At 43.5% G+C, this 20,013-nt stretch overlaps 1 protein-coding gene and 1 pseudogene across 10 annotated transcripts in view; one reads left to right on the forward strand and one right to left on the reverse strand.

Annotated features, from left to right (window-relative positions):
- Positions 1-341: 341 nt before the first annotated feature.
- Positions 342-20,013, forward strand: part of PTPRZ1 (protein tyrosine phosphatase receptor type Z1) — a 299,955-nt gene continuing 280,283 nt past the window's right edge. For 2 of the 10 annotated variants that reach the window (XM_089672125.1, XM_089672126.1), the window contains exon 1: positions 370-771. In XM_089672125.1, coding sequence (XP_089528251.1) covers positions 705-771 — 67 coding nt within the window. In that variant the 5' untranslated portion in view covers positions 370-704. Of the gene's footprint in view, positions 772-20,013 lie in introns of all 10 variants that reach the window. The other 8 variants (XM_089672121.1, XM_089672118.1, XM_089672116.1 and 5 more) reach the window with 7 other exon arrangements.
- On the reverse strand, positions 14,112-14,227 carry LOC149467181 (U2 spliceosomal RNA; annotated as a pseudogene).

The following is a 20,013-nucleotide window of genomic DNA, read 5'->3' on the forward strand; positions in this document are numbered from 1 at the left end:
TAAAACGCTAACGCACCTAAATGCTTCTAAAACGCAACTACAAGCCGTCACAAAAACACTATTATCAGCGTTTTCCAATCTCATAAAAAAAATGCTAGTATGTATGAAGCCTAAAAAGGATGATATAAAAAAAGGGACCATGCTGAATATCCTCATTCCTCAATCATTGATTTGCTGCATACCAATACATAATCATAGATAGATCGCTATCGATCAGTGTGCTATTCGTGCTGGAGGAGGGAGGTTGGCTGGTTGATTGAAGAGTGACAGCTGCCCAGCTCCGAGGATGAAGATAATCTGCTGGCAGGGTCCTTCCAGGTGATGGGGCTGCTGATGAAGCTTCACCTTCCTTCCCTCCGCTCTCCTCTCCAGGGCTCCCTTCGCCTAAAAACTGCAGCTCAGAGAGCGAAGCTTCAAAGGTGAACCAATCGCGTGTCGGGGGTGTGTCCTCCTGTCCAGAGTTAACCCTGTGTGTGTGGAGGTCTGCCGTGCCTGAGAGGCAGCTTGTGCCTGGGGTGGCCGTGTTGCTGATCGCTTGGTGCTGCTGTGGATCAGAGAAGGGAGGCACAGACAGAGACAGAGGAAGAGCTGGCCATGGAGCATTAAGCTGCACGTTGCTTAGGAATCTATCAGTGCTCTGGATCTACATTGCAATAGCCATCAGCTCTATCTCCCTTCACTGAACCCCCCCTTCCCCCAGAGACATGGAGATGTTACATCTGCGCTGCTGCCTCCTGCCTTGCCTTCAGCTCCTCTTCATCTGTCAAATGGGTAAGTGATTGGAGAATAAATGAGGCTCCCTTTAACAAAGAAGGGTTTGCTCCCAGGCTGGGGCTGTTAGGGACAGTGTTAGGGACAGGGCGATGTGTGATGTGATGAGCCACCAAAGAATGTCATGTCTCCAGTGTGTCCAGGACTGTGCCCATGGACAGGTTTGCCTGCCTTGTCACCAGTACAGTAGCCTTTTGATGGCAGCAAGCGAGGTCAAAGGCGATGGGGGGCTATTGTCGTGTCAGCGCAGCGAATAATTGATTGCGTTCATGATACAATAGCTGTGATGTTTTATTGGATGATCATGTATTCTTTCCTTCTGCATGATGTATAAACTCCCCCCCCCCCCCCAAATGGCCTTGAAGTGGACGTATCATTCCGTACGGATGGTTAAACAAGAGTGCGTCGTCCACAATAAAACCTGCCTGGCGCAGGAGTCGTGATACTGTTCGGAAGCGCACGATCTAATTCACGACACACTTGGCTGACTTCTATTGTGCTGCACACAGGGGGGTTATCTACTAAAACTGGAGAGTGCAAAATCGGGGGGCGTGGAAACCAATCAGCTTTCAGGTTTTATTGCCAAAGCGTAATTGAACAAGGTGAAGTTAGAAGCCGATTGGCCACCATGCACGGGTGCACCCTATTCTGAGTGCGATAGTTTTAGTAAATCCCACCACCACTGTGCGCATCCTTTACAAGTATACTATTATTAATTTTATACAGGATTTATCTAGTGCCAGCACTTTACAATATAAGGGCAGACAGTACAATTACAAGTGAATACAGGAGGGCCTTGCTCATAGGAGCTTACAGTCTAAGAGGGAGGGTCAAGAGATACAAAAGGTAATAACCGTGGGGGATTTTGTTTAGTTAAAAAGGCACAGCAAAACCTCCCCAGTGGGCTATCAGCTGCCTTATGGCCATCAGATCGGTTCCATCCATAGGTTGTCTGTCTGTGTCCTTCTCTGATGATCACCTGTGGGTCAGCGCTGTGCTGGTTTGCCTCCGCAGCCGTCCACGATCCAGCACACAAATCAGCTCTATGGTTTCTAATGGCAACAAAAGCTGCTGTTGATAAAGCCATTCAGCGAACATTGTCTGACGGCCAGATGGCGGACGCCAGGAAGCCACTTCTTCCTCATCTAGTAATATTTCAATGAATTCAACTTTTCCTCTGAATCAGTCAGAAGCTTGTGGCGATTACAAATATTTGGCAGTGTTAATTATCCACAATATCACTACAGATGTTTAAAAATACAGTCCTTGGAGGCTCAAGCCAATTTACTAACATTTCCTTTTTTTTATTTGGCTACGATTTCATCTTCATTAGAAGCTGGGAATTTTGTGCGTTCACTATGTCATTTTAGTGCTGTAATCGGGAGTTAATTAGGTTTTGTATCTGGCAGTGTATTGCTATTCTTCTTCGGTGCATTGCTTACCATTTAATTATTCTTTCTTTGACATAATTTAGTAGCCACAGACAGGCTGGGGTTTTTTTTTTCTCTTCCCGAGGATGATGTTTAGACAAAGAACGGGGGGAGATGTTTTTCAGTCCAATGTTCTATCAACAAAGCACACTTTAGCAATGGATCATTTCAAACTGGAAACATACATGATTTATTGCAATTGAACACCTATTTGATTATTTCAGGTACTTCTATAGCACTATCAATTTATGTAGTGCTTTACATATATATATTGTACATTCACATCAGTCCCTCACCCTCAAGGGTCATACAATCTAAGATCCTTAACTTACATTCATACATACACACACTAGGGCCAATCTAGAAAGGATCCAATTAACCTACCAGCATGTCTTTGGAATGTGGGAGGAAACCAGAGAGCCTAGAAGAAACCCACGCAGGCACAGGGAGAACATACAAACTCCAGGCAGGTGGTGCTGTGGTTGGGATTTGAACCAATGACCCTAGTGCTGCGAGGTGGAAGTGCTAACCGTTTAGCTACTGTGCTGCCCCGTATAGAAGTTTGATTATTGCAAAAAGAGGATAGGTGATCCTAGTCATTCAAGCAGTATTTAACCCAAAAATAAATATTCATTATCTTGCAGCATACCATTTCTTAGATGTAATGGCTGCTTTTATTTTCATTGTTAGGATATCTTTCCTTTATTTGCACCTGGTGATCTGGCCAGTAAGTCTGTTCTTCAAAAGCTCAAGCTCTCCAGCAGAATGTATCAGTTACAGGGATGAGACAAACCATTTACCTCTGACACAGGGGTGCTTACAATGATCAGTTTTATTTCTGTAAAACCTTTATCCCAGAAGGAAAATACTGTGTATTGTAAGGCTAAGCTCACAGCAGAACGAGTGCAGGAAATCCACAATCCATGCACATGTCAAAAGCGCTGCATTTGCGATCTGCAGTGGGTGTCCATGTTCAGGTAACAACACCCCAAACGAAAGTCACAAATGCAGTGTGTTTGCATTCACCAGATGGCGTAGTACAAAAGTACCATGTGATCCGGTTGCAGTGCATTTCCAAAAGTAGTGAATGCAATACGATTTGAGCCCATTCAAAATTAATGCCCTTAAATCGCACCACACTGAATTGCATGTGAATTGAACAGGACTGCGCAGCACGTTCCTGTGCGATTCATAGTGTGAAGCAGGGCACTCACCTGCCCTCAGACTGACATTGCTTCTGTCTGCTGTGCCCCCTGTGCTCCTTTCTCCAGAGTGGAGGCACTCTAATACAGGAGGTATGTTACTGGGCAGATCACCAGGTGAAACCAGAGAGAGAAATCTAAAAAAAAGAAAACTAATGCAGCCACCACATCTACTGATTGGTAAGCTACAATATATAAAATTTTTGGTTTGGGATTTAACAAGACAAATGTATTTATTTCAGGTACTTATATAGTGCTTTACTTTATTGTACATTCACACCAGTCCCTAACCCTCAAGGGGCATGCAATCTAAGGTCCCTAACTTACATTCATACATACACATACTAGGGCCAATTTAGACAGGAGCCAATTAACCTACCAGCATGTCTTTGGAGTGTGGGAGGAAACCAGAGAACGCCTACACAGGCACAGGGAGACCATGCAAACTCCAGGCAGGTGGTGCCTTGGCTGGGAATTGAACCAATGACCCTAGTACTGCCAGGTGGAAGTGCTAACCATTTACGCACTGTGCTGCCCTGTTGCAATCCTATTTGGGTATGAATTAAAGTGATTCTAAAGGTTTATTTAGAACAAACATGTCTATACCTACCTGCTGTGTGCAGTGGTTTTGCACAGAGCAGCCTGGATCCTCCTTTTCTCAGGTCCCCCGCAGGCTCTCCTAGCCCCTCCCTCCTGCCAGGTGCCCCCACAGCAAGCAGCTTGCTATGGGGACACCCACTGCTTTGTGGGTCCATTTGCCACGGTTCGGCCCTGGCTGCCCCCTCTCTCTTCTGATTGGCTCACTGGCTGTGATTGACAGCAATGGGAGCCAATGGGTCCCACTTCTGTCTCAGCCAATGAGGAGAGGGAATCCCAGGATAGTCGAGACGACAGTGCACATTGCTGGATCGAGAGGGGGCTTAGGTGAGTATTAGGGGTGGCTTGGGGGGAGGCTGCACACAGAAGGTTTTTTACCATCATGCATAGAAGGTAAAAAACCTTGAGCCTTTAGAACCATTTTAAAAACTATAATTAATAAGGTGTTTATTTAATATGTGCATATAATAAGTTCACCATGCAATGTTCAGATTTTCACTGCACTTCGAACCTTATAAAGGGCCTGGTCTGAAGATTTGATGTAACACTTTAATATTGGGGTACCTGTAGGAGGTGTAGGCCAGCTCTTCTGATGTCTGTAACATTGAGTCCCAGTTCACACATATGCAGTGCGGGATCCTTGTGCGCTTCCCACACCACATTGTAATTGCACTGTGTTTGCGATTTGCTGTGGGTGTCAATACAAAGTTAACAACACCCCAAATGCATTGCAGTTGCAGTACAGGTTGCCCACACCAAATCGAACGATACAAAACATCCGATTGTGGCTCCAAAAAAGTGCCTGCACTTCTTTGGTGCAATGTGGTGCAATTTCAGCTCATTTAAAGTGAACAAGCTCACATTTCACTGCACAGAATCACATGTGAATTGCACAGGAATGTGTTGCAGTTTCTGTGCGATTCCCATGCGAGCTGCAGTGTGAACCCAGGATTAATATTACTCATGGAGATTTCCCCTCTTGCTTACAAATCCTTTGTGACTTGAACGATTTTTCTCTATATTTAAAAAGTGGGAAGGGAGATGTTAACCATGCAAACTGTCCATCGGCCAAGTCACCTGAGAAGCAACAGCAAGTCTTGTTGCAAATGATAGGTATATGCCTCCCCACCCATGTTCTTGAAGATATATCTGCCCTACATTGTACTTAATGATATTAGTTAATTAAGGGCAAAACTTTAATCAAAGGCTGATTAATGAAATGCATACCTAAAGTGACACTAAACAATATAATTATTCTCTAAAAATAGTCCATACACATCTGCTACCTAATGGCCCTGTAATTTATTTTAATGAAATGCTTTCTTACTGCTTTTTCTGCCTCTATGTAATGTCTTCAGTGAGCTCCCAAACCTATCATTTTCCCTCTCACCTCCTTTGGAATGAGCGATACATATTAGTAGAAGTCATGTGCACTGCTCAGTTCCACTACAAATCCTATAGTCCACAGTCCGTAGTCCATCTCAGGAGTGAGCAAGAGAGGGTGGCAACCTTCCTACATACAGTGGGACCATGCAGAATGAACATAGCCACCCTCTAACATGAAGTTAGATCACAACAGGGGTTTGGAGATTTGGAGGAGGCTGAGAGCAATTAAAGGTATTTTTCTGAGTCAAGAGAACATACTTAAAGTGAAACGTCCCCTTTTGGGTGGAGCTCCGCTTTAAAGCTTCCTCCCCTCCTCCGGGTAATGAATTGGCACTTTTGGGGAGTATGAGGGGAGCGCATACCTGATTTTGACAGGCACCCGCTCCCACTTCCACTCTGACTGCCTTGGTGATCGGAAGCAAAAGTTCTCTCCCCCCCCTTTTCTGCAGTCTTCTGAGACACTTGGGGGACCATTCACAATACACAGCACAGCTAGCACATGTGCAGTGGGCACCCTGCTATGAAGCTGTGAGCTGTCAGATCCGGTTGCCCACAGTTAAGATGCCGGTGCCCAGGACTGAACCTGGTGCCCCCTCGGGTGAGCGCAATGCTGGATCCTGGCACAGGTAAATGTCTGATTATTAAAAGTCAGCAGCTAGTTTTTGTAGCTGCTGACTTTTAATTTTCAGAAAATCATCTGGAGCTCTGCTTTAAAGTGAATATATGTTGAGTGAAGAAGGGCCATTGCTGGCCTCCTAATGAAAATGCTAGATGCTTGGCTGTCTGACTTTTGAGTCACAGACCTGGAATTAGCATAATGTAAATGAGCGTAAGGAAGTGTCAGATTTTCTCATCTCCACACTTGTTCAAGAACTTTTATTTATAAAGTTTGGGGGAAAAATGCTGCCCCGTTGTGCACTTCCGTGCATCCTAATCATAACTACAATATTTAATTATAAGGCTCCATGCACACCGGGCATTTTAATAACGATGGTAATGTTAGCTGTGTAAAGTCACGGTAAAAATCTGAGTTTATCAGCGTATTTTAGCGTTTTTACATTAGCGTTTAGTGGTGTTTTTTAGCATTCTTTTTTCACCAAAAATTGTCCAAAAACGCCAGTTTGCCACATTGTACCATGTTTTGCCGCATTTTTCAGCGATAGGGCATTTTTACAGCTAAACAAACTCCTCTAGAAACCCACTAGTTCTGGGTTTTTTTCCAGCCAAAAAACGCTGATTACAGTCTATGTGTGCATGGACACATAGGATAACATGCTGGGGAGTTTACTGGCTGTAGAAAAAAATGCCAAAAGTCAAAAACAGCAGCTGTAAAAACATCCAGTGTGCTGAATATTATGGAGGAATTAAGTCTTTTCCTAATGGATTTTTAAAAATTCGAAACCAGATTTTTTGTCAGAAGCTTTAGTACTTGTATAGATCAGGCCACCAATGAAAAGAAAAATACATTTTAGTGGGAGAAAATGTAATCTGACAGACCTGGGCAACATGTGTAATGCTTATACATTGTACTCACTCTTTGGCTATTCAACAGAATATTGTCAATTATAAACATGTGACGGAAGAACACCCAAGCAGTTATTTTACAATAATAGCCCAGCATCCAAAAAAGGCAAAAAAAGAGAAATTTCTGTGTACATTGTGACCCATTTGATATTTGGATTTTTGTATAGTAATCAAGCTATGTTTTCATATGTTTTATACTCATTGATGCATTTACATTTTCCAGAATCTGTCATTATAAACAAATACGTTTCAGGAATTTTTTTTTTTTTCTAAAAAAAGGAATTTTTATTTCTTCTGGTGGTAGTTGGTGTTTAATAATTCAACACTTACCTTAAAATCATATGATATGAAGAAATCTTAACATGTTCTACAGAAATACAATGTCTCTGTATAAAAGAGCAATTCTTTATTTGAATGATGTGATGTTTGAGAATTTATGATTTTGAAATATTCCAGAAAACTTTTATTATACAGATATTTTGCTGAGGTGCAGCAGCAAGAAAGCATAGGATCAACAGTGTGTTCCCATGGAGCAAACAGGGTGAACAGTGATAAACAGAAGCACTATCTGTCACTGTAAAAATGCAGTAAGTGACAGACCAGAGCCTGTTTGAGCAGCAAAATGGTCCCTGAGCAGCTAAAGCCGGCCATACACGGGTCGAATTCCGAAAGAACTTTCTTTCAAAAATCTTTTTTAATAACTTTTGTTCAAATTTTTTACCATTAGTGGGCCACAGCAATGGTCGATTTTCGAGTCACCATTGAATTTGAGTAATCGGGCATGTTAGAAATCTTTTGAAAAGATTTTCTAATCAATGATGGAAAAATTGTGTGAGAAATGTAACTGAAAAAAAATGTGCATGAGCTGTGACCTGGAAAGAAAAGAAAATTCTTGGCTATGAAAATTCTTTTCTGTAGCAACATGAGGTGAAAAAAAAGGCTTGGTTTGTCGAATTTTGAAACCAATGGTGGTACCATCGGATTACAAAATGCACAAATTTTCCAATTTTCCAAAGAAAATTCATTCGGAATTCGACCCATGTATGGCCTACATAAAACAGGCATCCCAAGAGAGGCAACTGATTGGAAACAGGTGGGTGTTGCTCACAAATGAAAGTAGTCTGCAGTCAGTGATAGCTCCTTTTGCTGAAGAAGCAGCATGTGCACCGACATTTAGGGGGCACTTGCCTAGGCTTCTCTTGCCCTTTAGCCCTGGTTCACACTGCACAGGCTTGTTGCGGGTGTGGGAAACACAGGGAAATCACATGTGATTTCCCTGCGGCCATGTTTTTAAAAAGGTGCATGCACCTTTTTTTGCAGGAAAATGCATGCATGGCAGCCCATTCAAATGATAGGGCTACCGTGCCCATGCAAACGGCCCACACAAGTGTGAAACAGGGCTCAGACAGCAGCTATGACCAGACTGACGTCTGACGGTAATGACAGTGGTATATTGTCTTTCAAAAGGAGATGATGCCCAAACTGGTGGAAAGCCTTCACTCAAGTTGGGTGACTTAATGGCCAGGGGACTGCATGTTGTGTTGTGGCTGTAATAAGCAGAAACAAACTCTGCAAGGGCAAATTCTGTGTTAACTTACATTTGTTAATTAATGTGGGCAAAAAACCCTCTCTCAAATAGCTTCCACTGAGGATACTGCGGTGAAGTGTCCATTTATTTGCCATGCTCAGATAAAGTCACAGACCCCCGTAACTCCTTTTCCTACAATTCCCTGGGTTCCTCCTAGGTCCCTGAACACACCCAGAGAACATAGGTGTCTCTACTCTGCATGATGAGAGAGAGGTAGCAGGGAAAGTGATTCTCAGCCAGGTGAGCAGCTCTCCACTGTCAGAACTGGCAATTGAGCCAGAGCCTGTGAGTATAAATCTTCTGTAAAAGACCCAGCTACTGTGGAGAGCCCATTACTGATTGCTACCAGAGTGTCGGTTAGGTGCACCATGGTGAGACAGCAGTAAGCACACTGAGTCCCGGAAAGCAGAAACCAATGTAATGAAGAACTTGCAAATCAGTACAACAGCCCAGTGGGGAAGTCTCCTTTCTGGGAACTCACGGTCAATGCAGTGGAGAGGCAGTGGTAGTAGGCCCAAGCTGAAGACAGCGCTTGCAAGGGAGGTGGAGTGCAGCATTTCCGGTCCAACCCAAGAGGGAGCTAGTGGAGGTGAAGACGTAGGCCCTACTCTCTCCCTAAAGCTTGCACTGTCCCTGACAGGCAGGCATGCTCTCCCGAACCTATCCACTTTGCAAAATGTGTGCCAAACCCATGGGCAGGGAATTAAAAAGACTCGGGGTCAACTCAAAGCAGAGCAGACAACCAGAATGCTGCTCCAGGGGACCAAGGAAACAATAGAGAAGCCAAGTTTCTCTTGACTTTTTTCCCAGGTACTGCTCAGTTGAGCGCCACCTGCAGTGGAGGTTACAAACTGCGCCTGTCTACAGGAGTATTCCAGTTTCAGTGGGATGGTGCTTCGTCCTTGGCCATTGGATCCCTCCAGCTGTACACCTGTATTACCATAGCTACCCTGGACTTCACCGTGAGGGACACTGTCTATAGGGATAATTGCAAGTAGTGGAGTTCTAAACTGTTTTAGTGAAGTAGCGGTTCTCAGCTTGACTCTTTGTTGTTATAGAGTTTTTTAGAGATAATGATGTGCGGCCACGTTACCCTGATTGAGCCACAGAGACATTTATAAAGGGTCCACTGAGTCAGCTGAGACAGTTAGCTGATTACCCATTCTGCTAAAATGCCCATACTCTAAAAATGGCCAGCAGGCAGGACACTATTCTATACTTCTCTAACCTCGTCAGTGGGAGCTTTTCAAAAAAGCAAAGTATAAGCTCACCATCCTGAAGATAGGTAAAGGTGACAATGCTTCTTTCACCGGCTATTACTGCTGTAGTTTTTCTAATGGTGTTGTTTTATTGTCAGCTCTCTTTCTAATTTAAAGATGAGAGATAATATACACTATCAGGGGTAGGCAACCTGTGGCTCTCTAGCTGTTGTGGAACTACATTTCCCATGAGGCATTGCAAAGATTACAAAACTGACAGTTACAGCTATGACTTGCAGAGGCATGATGGTACTTGTAGTCCTGCGGCTCTCAGGTTGCCTACCACTGCACTATATGATCAAAACTTTGTGGACACCTGATAATACCATATACTACAGTACATGGTAAAAATTATGTGACACCCCCTCCTACCGTAATTATTGAGTGCAGGTGTTTCCAATGAAGGTTATTGTTAATGTTACAGCATACAAAGAAATAGTAAACAACTGTGTGCTTCCAACCTTGTGATAACCGTTTTAGGACGTGACTGTGTCCAAAAGTCAGGTCCAAAATGACATGGTTTGATGAGCTTGGTGTGGAGGAACCTGAGTTGCCTTCACAGAGCCTTGACCTCAACCTTTTGAAAATCTTTGGGAAATACTCAAATGCCTATTGCGTGCCAGACCTTCTTGTTCAACATCAGTACTAGACCTCACAAATGCTTTTTTTACTATATGGACCAAATCTCCACAGATACGCTTTCCAGTGGAACCTGTTATAGGCCCAAAGTGTTGTTCAGTTGTGTATCAGTGCTCATGGTTTTGGAATGGCATATTTAACAAACTTGTATATTGTAGGCAGGGGCGGACTGACAGCTCATGGGGCCCCCGGGCAATAGGGGATCATGGGGCCCCTGTGTCTTTGCCCAAACTCAAAAAAGCCTATGAAAAAGGTACCAGGGGCATCTCATGGGGCCCCCTACTGACCCCGGGCCCTCGGGCAGTGCCCGAGTTTCCAAATGGTCAGTCCGCCCCTGATTGTAGGAGTGATGGTCAGGTGTCCATAAACTTTTGATCATATAATGTAGTTCATTCCCCAGTTCTCCCTACTGCCAAACATGGTCCCTTTTTTAGAAGTAATAAGCAGTGGTAAACTACTATTGGCTGGTCTTAAAAAAAAACACTTCCTCTATGCTTTGCATGCAGTATGTGGTTATCTAAAGCACTGCTGCCTCTGAATCCTTCCAGATTTCGATGATGTCACTATTGTGCTGCTCACTGTTTTTCTTTCTGGAGGTGAGTTGTACTATAAGAATATATAAATATTTTTCATATACCTGATATGAGAATGCTGTACCATGTACTGTGTGAAAAAGTATCCTGTTCTTGTATTGGTTCCTTTTTGTGAAATCCCTGGTGTTCCTGCCAGTCCCTCTGCTTTCCTATTAAAACCGACCACACTAGGTAGGAGAGATGAGGGTGGTCAGTGTTCTAGCTGTGCTGGGAGCTAATTCAATAATCAAACGTGTACTGACACGCTCTCTTCCCCTGCACAGCCATTCACTGGGAAGATCAGCATGCTGCTGCTTCTCTTTCTCCAGCTCTCTGAGCTCATTATGCAGCTGAGAACAGAGCGTATGTGATCACTTGTATAAAAAAGGGTATTTATAATGTTTTTTTTTATATCTATAAACAAATGTTTTGCCTTTCATTTCCATTTTAAACTGAATGGGTTGTTTTTAGAAGGTGGGGGTTTATATATACTTAAGAATAGAACTTAAAAATACTTAAGAACCTATAGTGCAAAGATCAGCTGCAGGGAGAGCACATGAAATTCTGGTGACTAGTCCTTTTTCCTTTGCTTACCTCTTTTGGAAACAGCTTCCACAGTTCAACTCCTCTTAAAAAAGTGTGGAACTTTAAAAAATACTCACCTATGTAGATGTAGCATCAATCCAATGCTGCAACTGTCCCCTGCTACCTCTACACCAAGAACTGAGTGATCAAAGACTGCTGATCACTCAGTTCTCAGGTCTCAGGAGCACAGAATAGTATAGAATAGTGACTGTCAGTTACCGCTCTGCATTCTGCCCCTCCAGCTCTCACTGGAGCACCAGAATGTGCAAGGGGCAAGAGCAGCTAGCTCAGGCTCTCAGTGGGATGCTGAGAGGCTAAGCTAGCTGCTGGTCAAACATCTGGGCAGATATCAACATTATTGTTGGGATCCCTGCAGAGTGTGGACCGGCTCTGTAATGTCAGCCGACAGCGGGCTTTAGCCAACTGTCAGCTGATACTGGGTCACAGGAGTGCAGAACTAAGTGCACTCCTGTGACCTATAGAAGTGTGGCCAAAAGAACTTTGACCATACTTCTCCTTTATGGTGGTAAAAAACCTTGAAAAGTAAAAAAATACCTACCTTGAGTGAACTAACATTATCTAGGCTTACAGCATCTATTTATTTATGGCCATTTATTTAATTACACATACTGTAGGTAATAAATTTCCCTAATAAACTCTAGGGGAGAAAAAATACATACAACAGTAAAGAACCATATCTTGAAAAATGTATTTAAAACACTCAGCATTGAAACACTGTGAAATGTAGTCACCAATTTACAATTTTTTTTCTGTTGGTCCACATCAGGGTGTCCCAGACTGCCTCATTAATATTAATAAATTAATAATAATAATTAGTTAATATTAAATTTATATTAATATATACTGTAGGGAGCTTATTTTTTATATTTTACATGTAGGTTATTAAAAAAAACTCTAGGTTCACATTTGTGCATTGTGGGAATGCACGTAAAATCGCATGCATTCCCGCAATGCATAAGAAATGTGCATCCCATATGTAGACGCACAGCTGAATGGCAACCCAACGCACCATGCTAATACTAACCTTACTATCATGAATTTTGGTACAGCACGATTTTTAAAAGCGGGTCATGCACTCCTTTTGTGCTATTTTGATTCCTATATTATTCCTATATTAAAATAAATGGGGTTCCCTAAACGCGGCGTGCGAAATTACACAAAAAAAAAAATGTGCAGCACCAATTCTGCATAGGTGTGAACAGAGCCTAAGGCTGTGCTGAGATCAAAGAGAATATGAAAAATACAGTAGCTGTTTTAAAGCAGGCAGCGTACATCATTCACTACTCAGCCTATAGTAAACTATAATCTGATATCTACATGTTATGGTATCCCTGTAAAGGTTTTCATTTAGCCCGGTGTTTCAAGGTACTTAGTGGTGAAAAGACCATTTTTTTGTTTGTATCTTATTGCGGTAAAGTAGAAAACCATGTCATTGTCTGAAAGTGTTCAGTGTTCTAATCAAAAGACTCTCAAAAGTATTTTGTTTCATGACAGACCCCCTTTAAAGTTTACATCACCTTTCTACCATACCATACAGTAGCAGGAGCAACCAGCATATGGTGGAAGGGCCACTTATTGTCTAGTCAGATAGGTACATCCCTAGTGTCCCCCTTAACCCCCAGCAGAATAGCAGTGTCATTACATTTCATTGAAATATTTATGCAATCTGCCCACCTGCTAGGGTCTTTACAAGGTCTTGCTGCCCATTTTTTTAAGTCCGCAAACGTGCAACTATAACGAAAAACCCGTAAGTGTTCACAAAAAATGTGCAAGTGCAAAACACCACACGAAAAAGTGCACTTAGGGGTGTGTTTGTCCTACCCCCGGAAGGGTTGGACCGTTCACCCGATCCCCCGGGGCACGAAGCTCCTGACAGGGACAAGGTTCCCATTTGGTCCTCCTGGCCAAAAGGCCTGGTGGACCACCGTTCCTTATGCCCAGCCGAAGCCGGACATCCAGTACTAGGCAAGGGGGTTCTCCCGAAGAGGAAAACCCCCTAGGGATCAGGGGAGGAAGGAACCGTATGGCCACACATCCTCCCCCTAGACTTCAGGTAAGGCCCGAGGACCCACACCCTCCATCCGTGAAAAACACACACATAAGAACAGAAAAAGTGACAAAACGTGGGAGTGGTTTAAATAAATAAATAAATAGAAAATAAAAAAGTGGTACCGTGCCTAATAGTGCACAGACCAGGCCCTGAGGCCTGTAGCAAAAATTGCCAAAAGACCTGGTCCTTAGGGCGCTGTGCAAAAAGAAGTGAAAAACAGTGGCCATGTGTCATCTTCACACCGTGGGGTCCCACACCCAAGTGTTACTAGTGACACCCCTGAGGCGACTACTCAGGGGGCACTGAGTTTGCGGACTTTTTGCGTCCCCAGCCCCAGGCCAGACCAAGGTAGATCCGTCCAAATCAGGAGGTACTGGGTCTTTCCAGTCTTCTCAGAGGAATTACTCCCGGGGCCCCAGCTTATACTCGTGGCGCTCCCCGGTTTCTGTCCCTCCGGTACTAGCCTTCCAGACCCCCATCATACCAGTGAGGGTACTATACAACAACCATCCCCGCAAAGCTAGAATGGTCGGGAGCACCCCCACTGGACACTGATAAGAACAGATACTACACTTGATCTTAGCCAAAAGGCCGAGAAGCGATGTTGGATTTCTTACTTATTTTGCGTTACGAAGCATGCAGTAGGAGGCCTAATACTTTCCTGATGCAGCAAAAAGTGTCTACAGGCTTGGTCACAGTGAGCTATTTTGTTTCTGCGCACCATCGCGCATGTATGGTGTGAACAGGGCTCATAAAAAACAATTATTTTTTATGTACCCGGTTCACACTATGCAAGTGCACCTTAACAGTCAATAGGGTTTGATTTACTAAAACTGGAGAGTACAAAATCTGGTGCAGCTGTGCATGGTAGTCAATCAGCTTCTAACTTCAGCTTGTTCAATGAACTCCTTGGAGCTAATTGTACGCATATATGCGGCCTCTCAGTGGGTGGGCCTTAACGCAGAGAGGCTGCATAAATGTGTACCTAAAGATAAACAGACCTGTGCCGAGAGTGCGGCACCCTGCGTGCTCCGAGCACAGTTGCCAGAGATCTCTACTTGTGTTTGGGACAATCATGTGACCGCCTTCCAGCATCTGAAGCCCCTTAAAGGGCTGGGAGGCGATGGCGCCAAAGGGTTAAGCTTTGACAAAATAACCTGGAAGCTGATTGGTTTCGATACAGAGCTGCATCAGATTTTGCACTCTCCAGTTTTAGTAAATCATTCCCATGGTATGAACTCTCCCTAAATATGGGGGCAATTTTGCTTAGAGCAAGATATATCTCCACTATATCTACACTGCTAACCTAAACATTAATTGTTACCTATAACTGCCATCTGTCATTTCTGAGTCCAGTGTTCAGCATTTGTATTGGTTATGGATAACAAAAAGTTATTGTTTGCTTTTCATACATAAGCCCTTAAAGTGGAAGTCCGGGGTAAATGTATCTAATCTTAAATCTGCTCACCCCCCACCCCCCCCTCATCCTTTTCTAACTTCTATACTAACTACCCTGTAGAAGAAAGATGTCTATACTATTCTCAGGATGCGCCAGATCGGTCACGTATTCTCTCCAGCGGCCAGCTTCAGGGGAGAGGAGAGAACAACAGCAATGGTTGCAATGACTTGGCAGTGACGTCTCCCATAGGCTTATTAAAGCCAGCACTGGGAGGCAATTACATGACCAGATCAAAGCGCCCTGACAATAGGTAAGTATATACAGTACATCTTTCCTCTACAGGCTGGTTAGAATAGGAGTTAGAATAGGGGTGGGAGCAGGTTTAAGATTACGTTCACCTGCATTTCCACTTTATGACACATAAGTAGCCAGCAAGTCATTCAGCCATCCGCTATTGCCCCTTAAGCTGGTCCTAGATGGACTGAAATTTGGTCGCATCAACAGAGACTAGCCAAATTTCGATCCATCTGTGGCCATTCCTACTGGACAGAAGTCAATGTAACGAATGAGTTATTGCTGCAGCACTGATCAGTATATTCTGACAGAATACAATAACACAGCGAGGAGGATTCCTCTATCCACCTCATTTCTCTACCATCTGGGCTGTGGATAAGGGGGTACCACCAGTCCTCCTGTATGGGACCCAGACCAGCAGGTAGGCCCAGTCAGCTAGGTGAATTGGATGTGGGCAGGGAGGGTGATCAGCACAGTGTGGAGGACAATTACTGGAATGGATTCCCTATATGGCTCTCTCTGCAGCATCTGAAAGCTCGCTTCTTCTCCTCTCCCTCCCACTGGCTTTCAGCTGCTGTAGAGAGAGTTATTCAGGGCATCAGTTCCAGTAATTACCCCTTCCTTTCCTGAATGAACACAGTAAGTGATGGTACTGATCACTCACTGTGTTCATTCATAACTGAAGCCTAGTAAACATGTTTTTTTTTTTTTGGCGGGGGGGGGGAGGTGGGTTCTGCCAGGTTGGCTGTATGGGGCCTCGTGTCCTCTGTCAGCAACCCTGTCTATCATAGTTTTTTTGATCAGCCCAATGGCTGATCAAAAAAAAAAAAAGGATCCATCTATGGTCAACCTTAACTAAAGTATCAGTTTTGGGGGAACTGAACTTTTGGGGTAAGGCTTATAGCACAAAATAAAATTCAGAAAACCATTTTTAAATGTGATTATTTGCAAGCTGGCAAAATTTGTATTTTTGTGTGTTCTGGAAGAGCTTGTTTTATCTTGTTTCGTTCTTACAGTTTTTTGTCACACGGTGAGCTATTTTCCAAAACATTTCAGTGGAACAGAAATGTTCAAAGAAATAAAGCAAATATCAATGAGTGCAGCAAACAAAAATGAGTTTTTACAAACATTCCTGAAGGTACACCTGCACTATTGTACAGACAATGTAGCTTCAAACAATCTTGGGATATTAGTAAATGAGAAAAGGCTTAATAGCCGTTCTTCACAAAAGTCAGTCATGAGAGTCTCTGTTATGGACCACAATTCAAACAATAAACTGTTCACAGTGGGCCTGAAACTTCAAACATACTGTAGAAAACATTGAGACACATCTACTCCAATAACAAGCATCTCCCATTTCTACATGTATGTACTACGCAAAAAAGATTCAGCCTTGTACCTTTATATAGTATGTGTTGGTGCTGGTAACAAAATTCTCCAAAAATCATCATTTATTATCACAGATGTCTTCCCACTTTAGGGATGTAAAGAGCGTGTACAGTAGCAGACCATATACACTATGCTTTACATGATGGCATATAATGATGTTAAAGAGCTAGTGAAGTGGTAGTGAAGTCAAAATGTAAGAATCCACTAGGAGGTCTGTTCTGTCATAAATCTCCCCCTTGCCTGTCAGCAGTAATGTCATCTGAGCTTGCGCATGCACAGCCAGAGCACATTTATGGCCCGCTCTGTGTCCCACTGCGATGTGACTCCCATGCGCATGCGCAGGAGTGACATTGTCGCAGCCCGACTATTCAAATATCCGAAGATATGAGACTTGGAAGGAAGACTAGTTGAAAATGGAAGTGCCGGGGGAGCCGTGACAGCACTGTGCTGGAGGGCTCCATTTGCAGTTAAGTCTGTCATAATGTGCTAGTGTGTGGTGCAGGGGCCCTTATACACTATATTGCCAAAATTAGTGGGGCACCCCTCCAAATCATTGGATTCAGGTGTTCCAATCACCTCCATGGCCACAGGTTTTTAAAATCAAGCACCTAGACATGCAGACTGCTTCTACAAACATTTGTGAAAGAATGGGTCACTCTCAGGAGCTCAGTGAATTCAAGCATGGTAGTGTGATAGGTTGCCACCTGTGCAATTAGTCCATCCCTGAAATTTCCTTGCTACTAAATATTCCACGGTCAACTGTTGGTGGTATTATAACAAAGTGGAAGCAACTGGGAACAACAGCAACTCAGCTACGAAGCGGTAGGCCATGAAAAATGACAGACCGGGGTTAGCGCATGTTGAAGCACACAGTGTGCAGAAGTCGCCAACTGTCTGCAGAGTCAATACCTAAAGACCTCCAAACTTCATGTGGCCTTCAGAGCAGCTGCATCCAAGCCTTACATCACCTAGTGCAATGTAAACCGTCGGATGCAGTGGTGTAAAGCACGCGGCCACTAGACTGTAGACCAGTGGGGACATGTTCTCTGGAGTGACGAAACATGCTTCTCTGTCTGGCAAACTGATGGACATGTTGGGGTTGCCAGGAGAACGGTACTTGCCTGACTGCATTGTGCCAAGTGTAAAGTTTAGTGGAGGGGGGATTATGATGTGGGTTTGTTTTTCAGTGACGAATTATGCTTCTCTGTCTGGCAATCCAATGGACGTGTTTGTGTTTGGCGGATACCAGGAGAATGGTACTTGCCTAACTGCATTGTGCCAAGTGTAAAGTATGATGGAGGGGGGATTATGGTGTGGGGTTGCTTTTCTGGGGCTGGGCTTGGCCCCTTAGTTCCAGGGAAGGGAACTCTTAAGTTGTCAGCATACCAAGATATTTTGGACAATTTCATGCTCCCAACTTTGTGGGAACAGTTTGGGGATGGCCCCTCCTGTTCCAACATGACTGCGCACCAGTGCACAAAGCAAGGTCCATAAAGACATGGATGAGCGAGTTTGGGGTGGGGGAACTTGACTGGCCTGCACAGAGTCCTGATCTCAACCCAATAGAACACCTTTGGAATGAATTAGAGCAGAGACTGCAAGCCAGGCCTTCTCGTCCGACATCAGTGCCTGACCACACAAATGCACTTCTGGAAGAAAGGTCAAACATTCCCATAGACACACTCCTAAACCTTGTGGACAGCCTTACCAGAAGAGTTGAAGCTGCTGTAGCTGCAAAGGATGGGCCAACTCAATATTGAACCCTACATACTAAGATTGGGAAGCCATTAAAGTTCATGTGTGTGTAAAGGCAGGCATCCCAATACTTTTGGCAATATAACATTTTCCTGCCAACTTTACTGCTACTTTAATGCTTGTACATACTGCTTGCCACTAGGATGAGAAGGGCCTGTATGAAAAGTATGAGCCAGTTGTAAGGCCTGCATAACTGGATTAAAAGAAGAGCCAAGGAACAAGGCAGGTTAACAGTTGGCAGGAGGCATGTGGGATAAGGGCCTATTCACAACTTGGCAACATTATGTGTTATGTTAATGTACATGTGACAAAGCGCCTTTTTTGCAGGCATTAACATGCATTGTGTTAAGGCAGCCCATTCAAATGAAAAAAAAAAAATGTCTGAAATGCCCTATTTTTGCTATACAAAGCACCGAAATGCAGATTAGTGCCTTACAATGCACTACAACACATATTTATTCCTGTCTGTGTGCCATTGAAAATGAATATCATGCAACACATAAATGCATATTGCACAAAAGCAGGGGTTGGAGGGGTTTATCATTGGCATCTGATGAGGAGTATGGGTGTCACATGATGATGCCACACCTATGAATACCTCATCTTGAAACCAGGTAAGACCTAGTGAAATAATGCTTCTGCTATGTAAAAATATTGATTTCTTAGCCAAAATTAATTTTTCAACGTTCAACTGAAATTCAGTAAAAAATGTTACATTCCCTTGCATTATATTTCACGATCGCTCAGCAAGCGGTATTCGATTAGACTACGTTTCATGTCCGACTGACAGCAGATACTTGGATGCTAATGTTTTTATTGTGAGGGGAAGGTTTCCAAGAGGTCATCAACAATGGCATGATGAATGCTGCTCTCAGGCCTTGTCCTTTGTTCCTCTCACAGGACTCTGTGCCTTTTCAGTGGGAGGCTCTATTGATAAATAAGTGGCATTATTCTTTTCTCTGGCATCATTGGGGACAGATGCAATTACTGTGCGTGCTTGGCCCTATGGTATGGTTTTTAGTACAGCATGGTCTATATAGCTGTTATAAGGGCGTTGGTGATCCAGACAGTTCAATATTTGTTACTAAATTACAGGAAACCTGTCATGGAACAAATAAGGAAGCTGCCGTTACAGACCTGCTTCTAAAAATGATAGTTGTGTGACTAAAGTTATGATGTTAAGACTTCAGGGCTTCAAATCTCTCTAGCAGAACACATATACAGATCTGGAGTTCTAACCTTACCCTGACTTCACCTGCCACATGTTTTTTCCAGGTCAGTGATTCAGAAAGTAATAAAGCCAGAAGATCTGAATAACAACGAGCAGCTAGGATATTCCAAAGAAGGTCAGCTGTAGCAAACTACATACAGTATATATATATATATATACTGTATACAGTATAGAGTGGGGGGTAACTCTCGTAAGTGTTTGCTTTGCCCTGGGCACAGCAAAAAAGTATAAAACTTATAGTATAACTAGAGGCAAAACATTTTTTTCTTGTTTTGGATAGGGTGGGTAGATATTATAGCTGTATGTGCCCAATTAGGGAAC

The sequence above is a fragment of the Staurois parvus genome, unplaced genomic scaffold (genome assembly GCF_062004578.1).
Source record: "Staurois parvus isolate SC_StPar_1 unplaced genomic scaffold, SC_StPar_1.0 ptg000120l, whole genome shotgun sequence".
NCBI classification, from domain to species: domain Eukaryota; kingdom Metazoa; phylum Chordata; class Amphibia; order Anura; family Ranidae; genus Staurois; species Staurois parvus.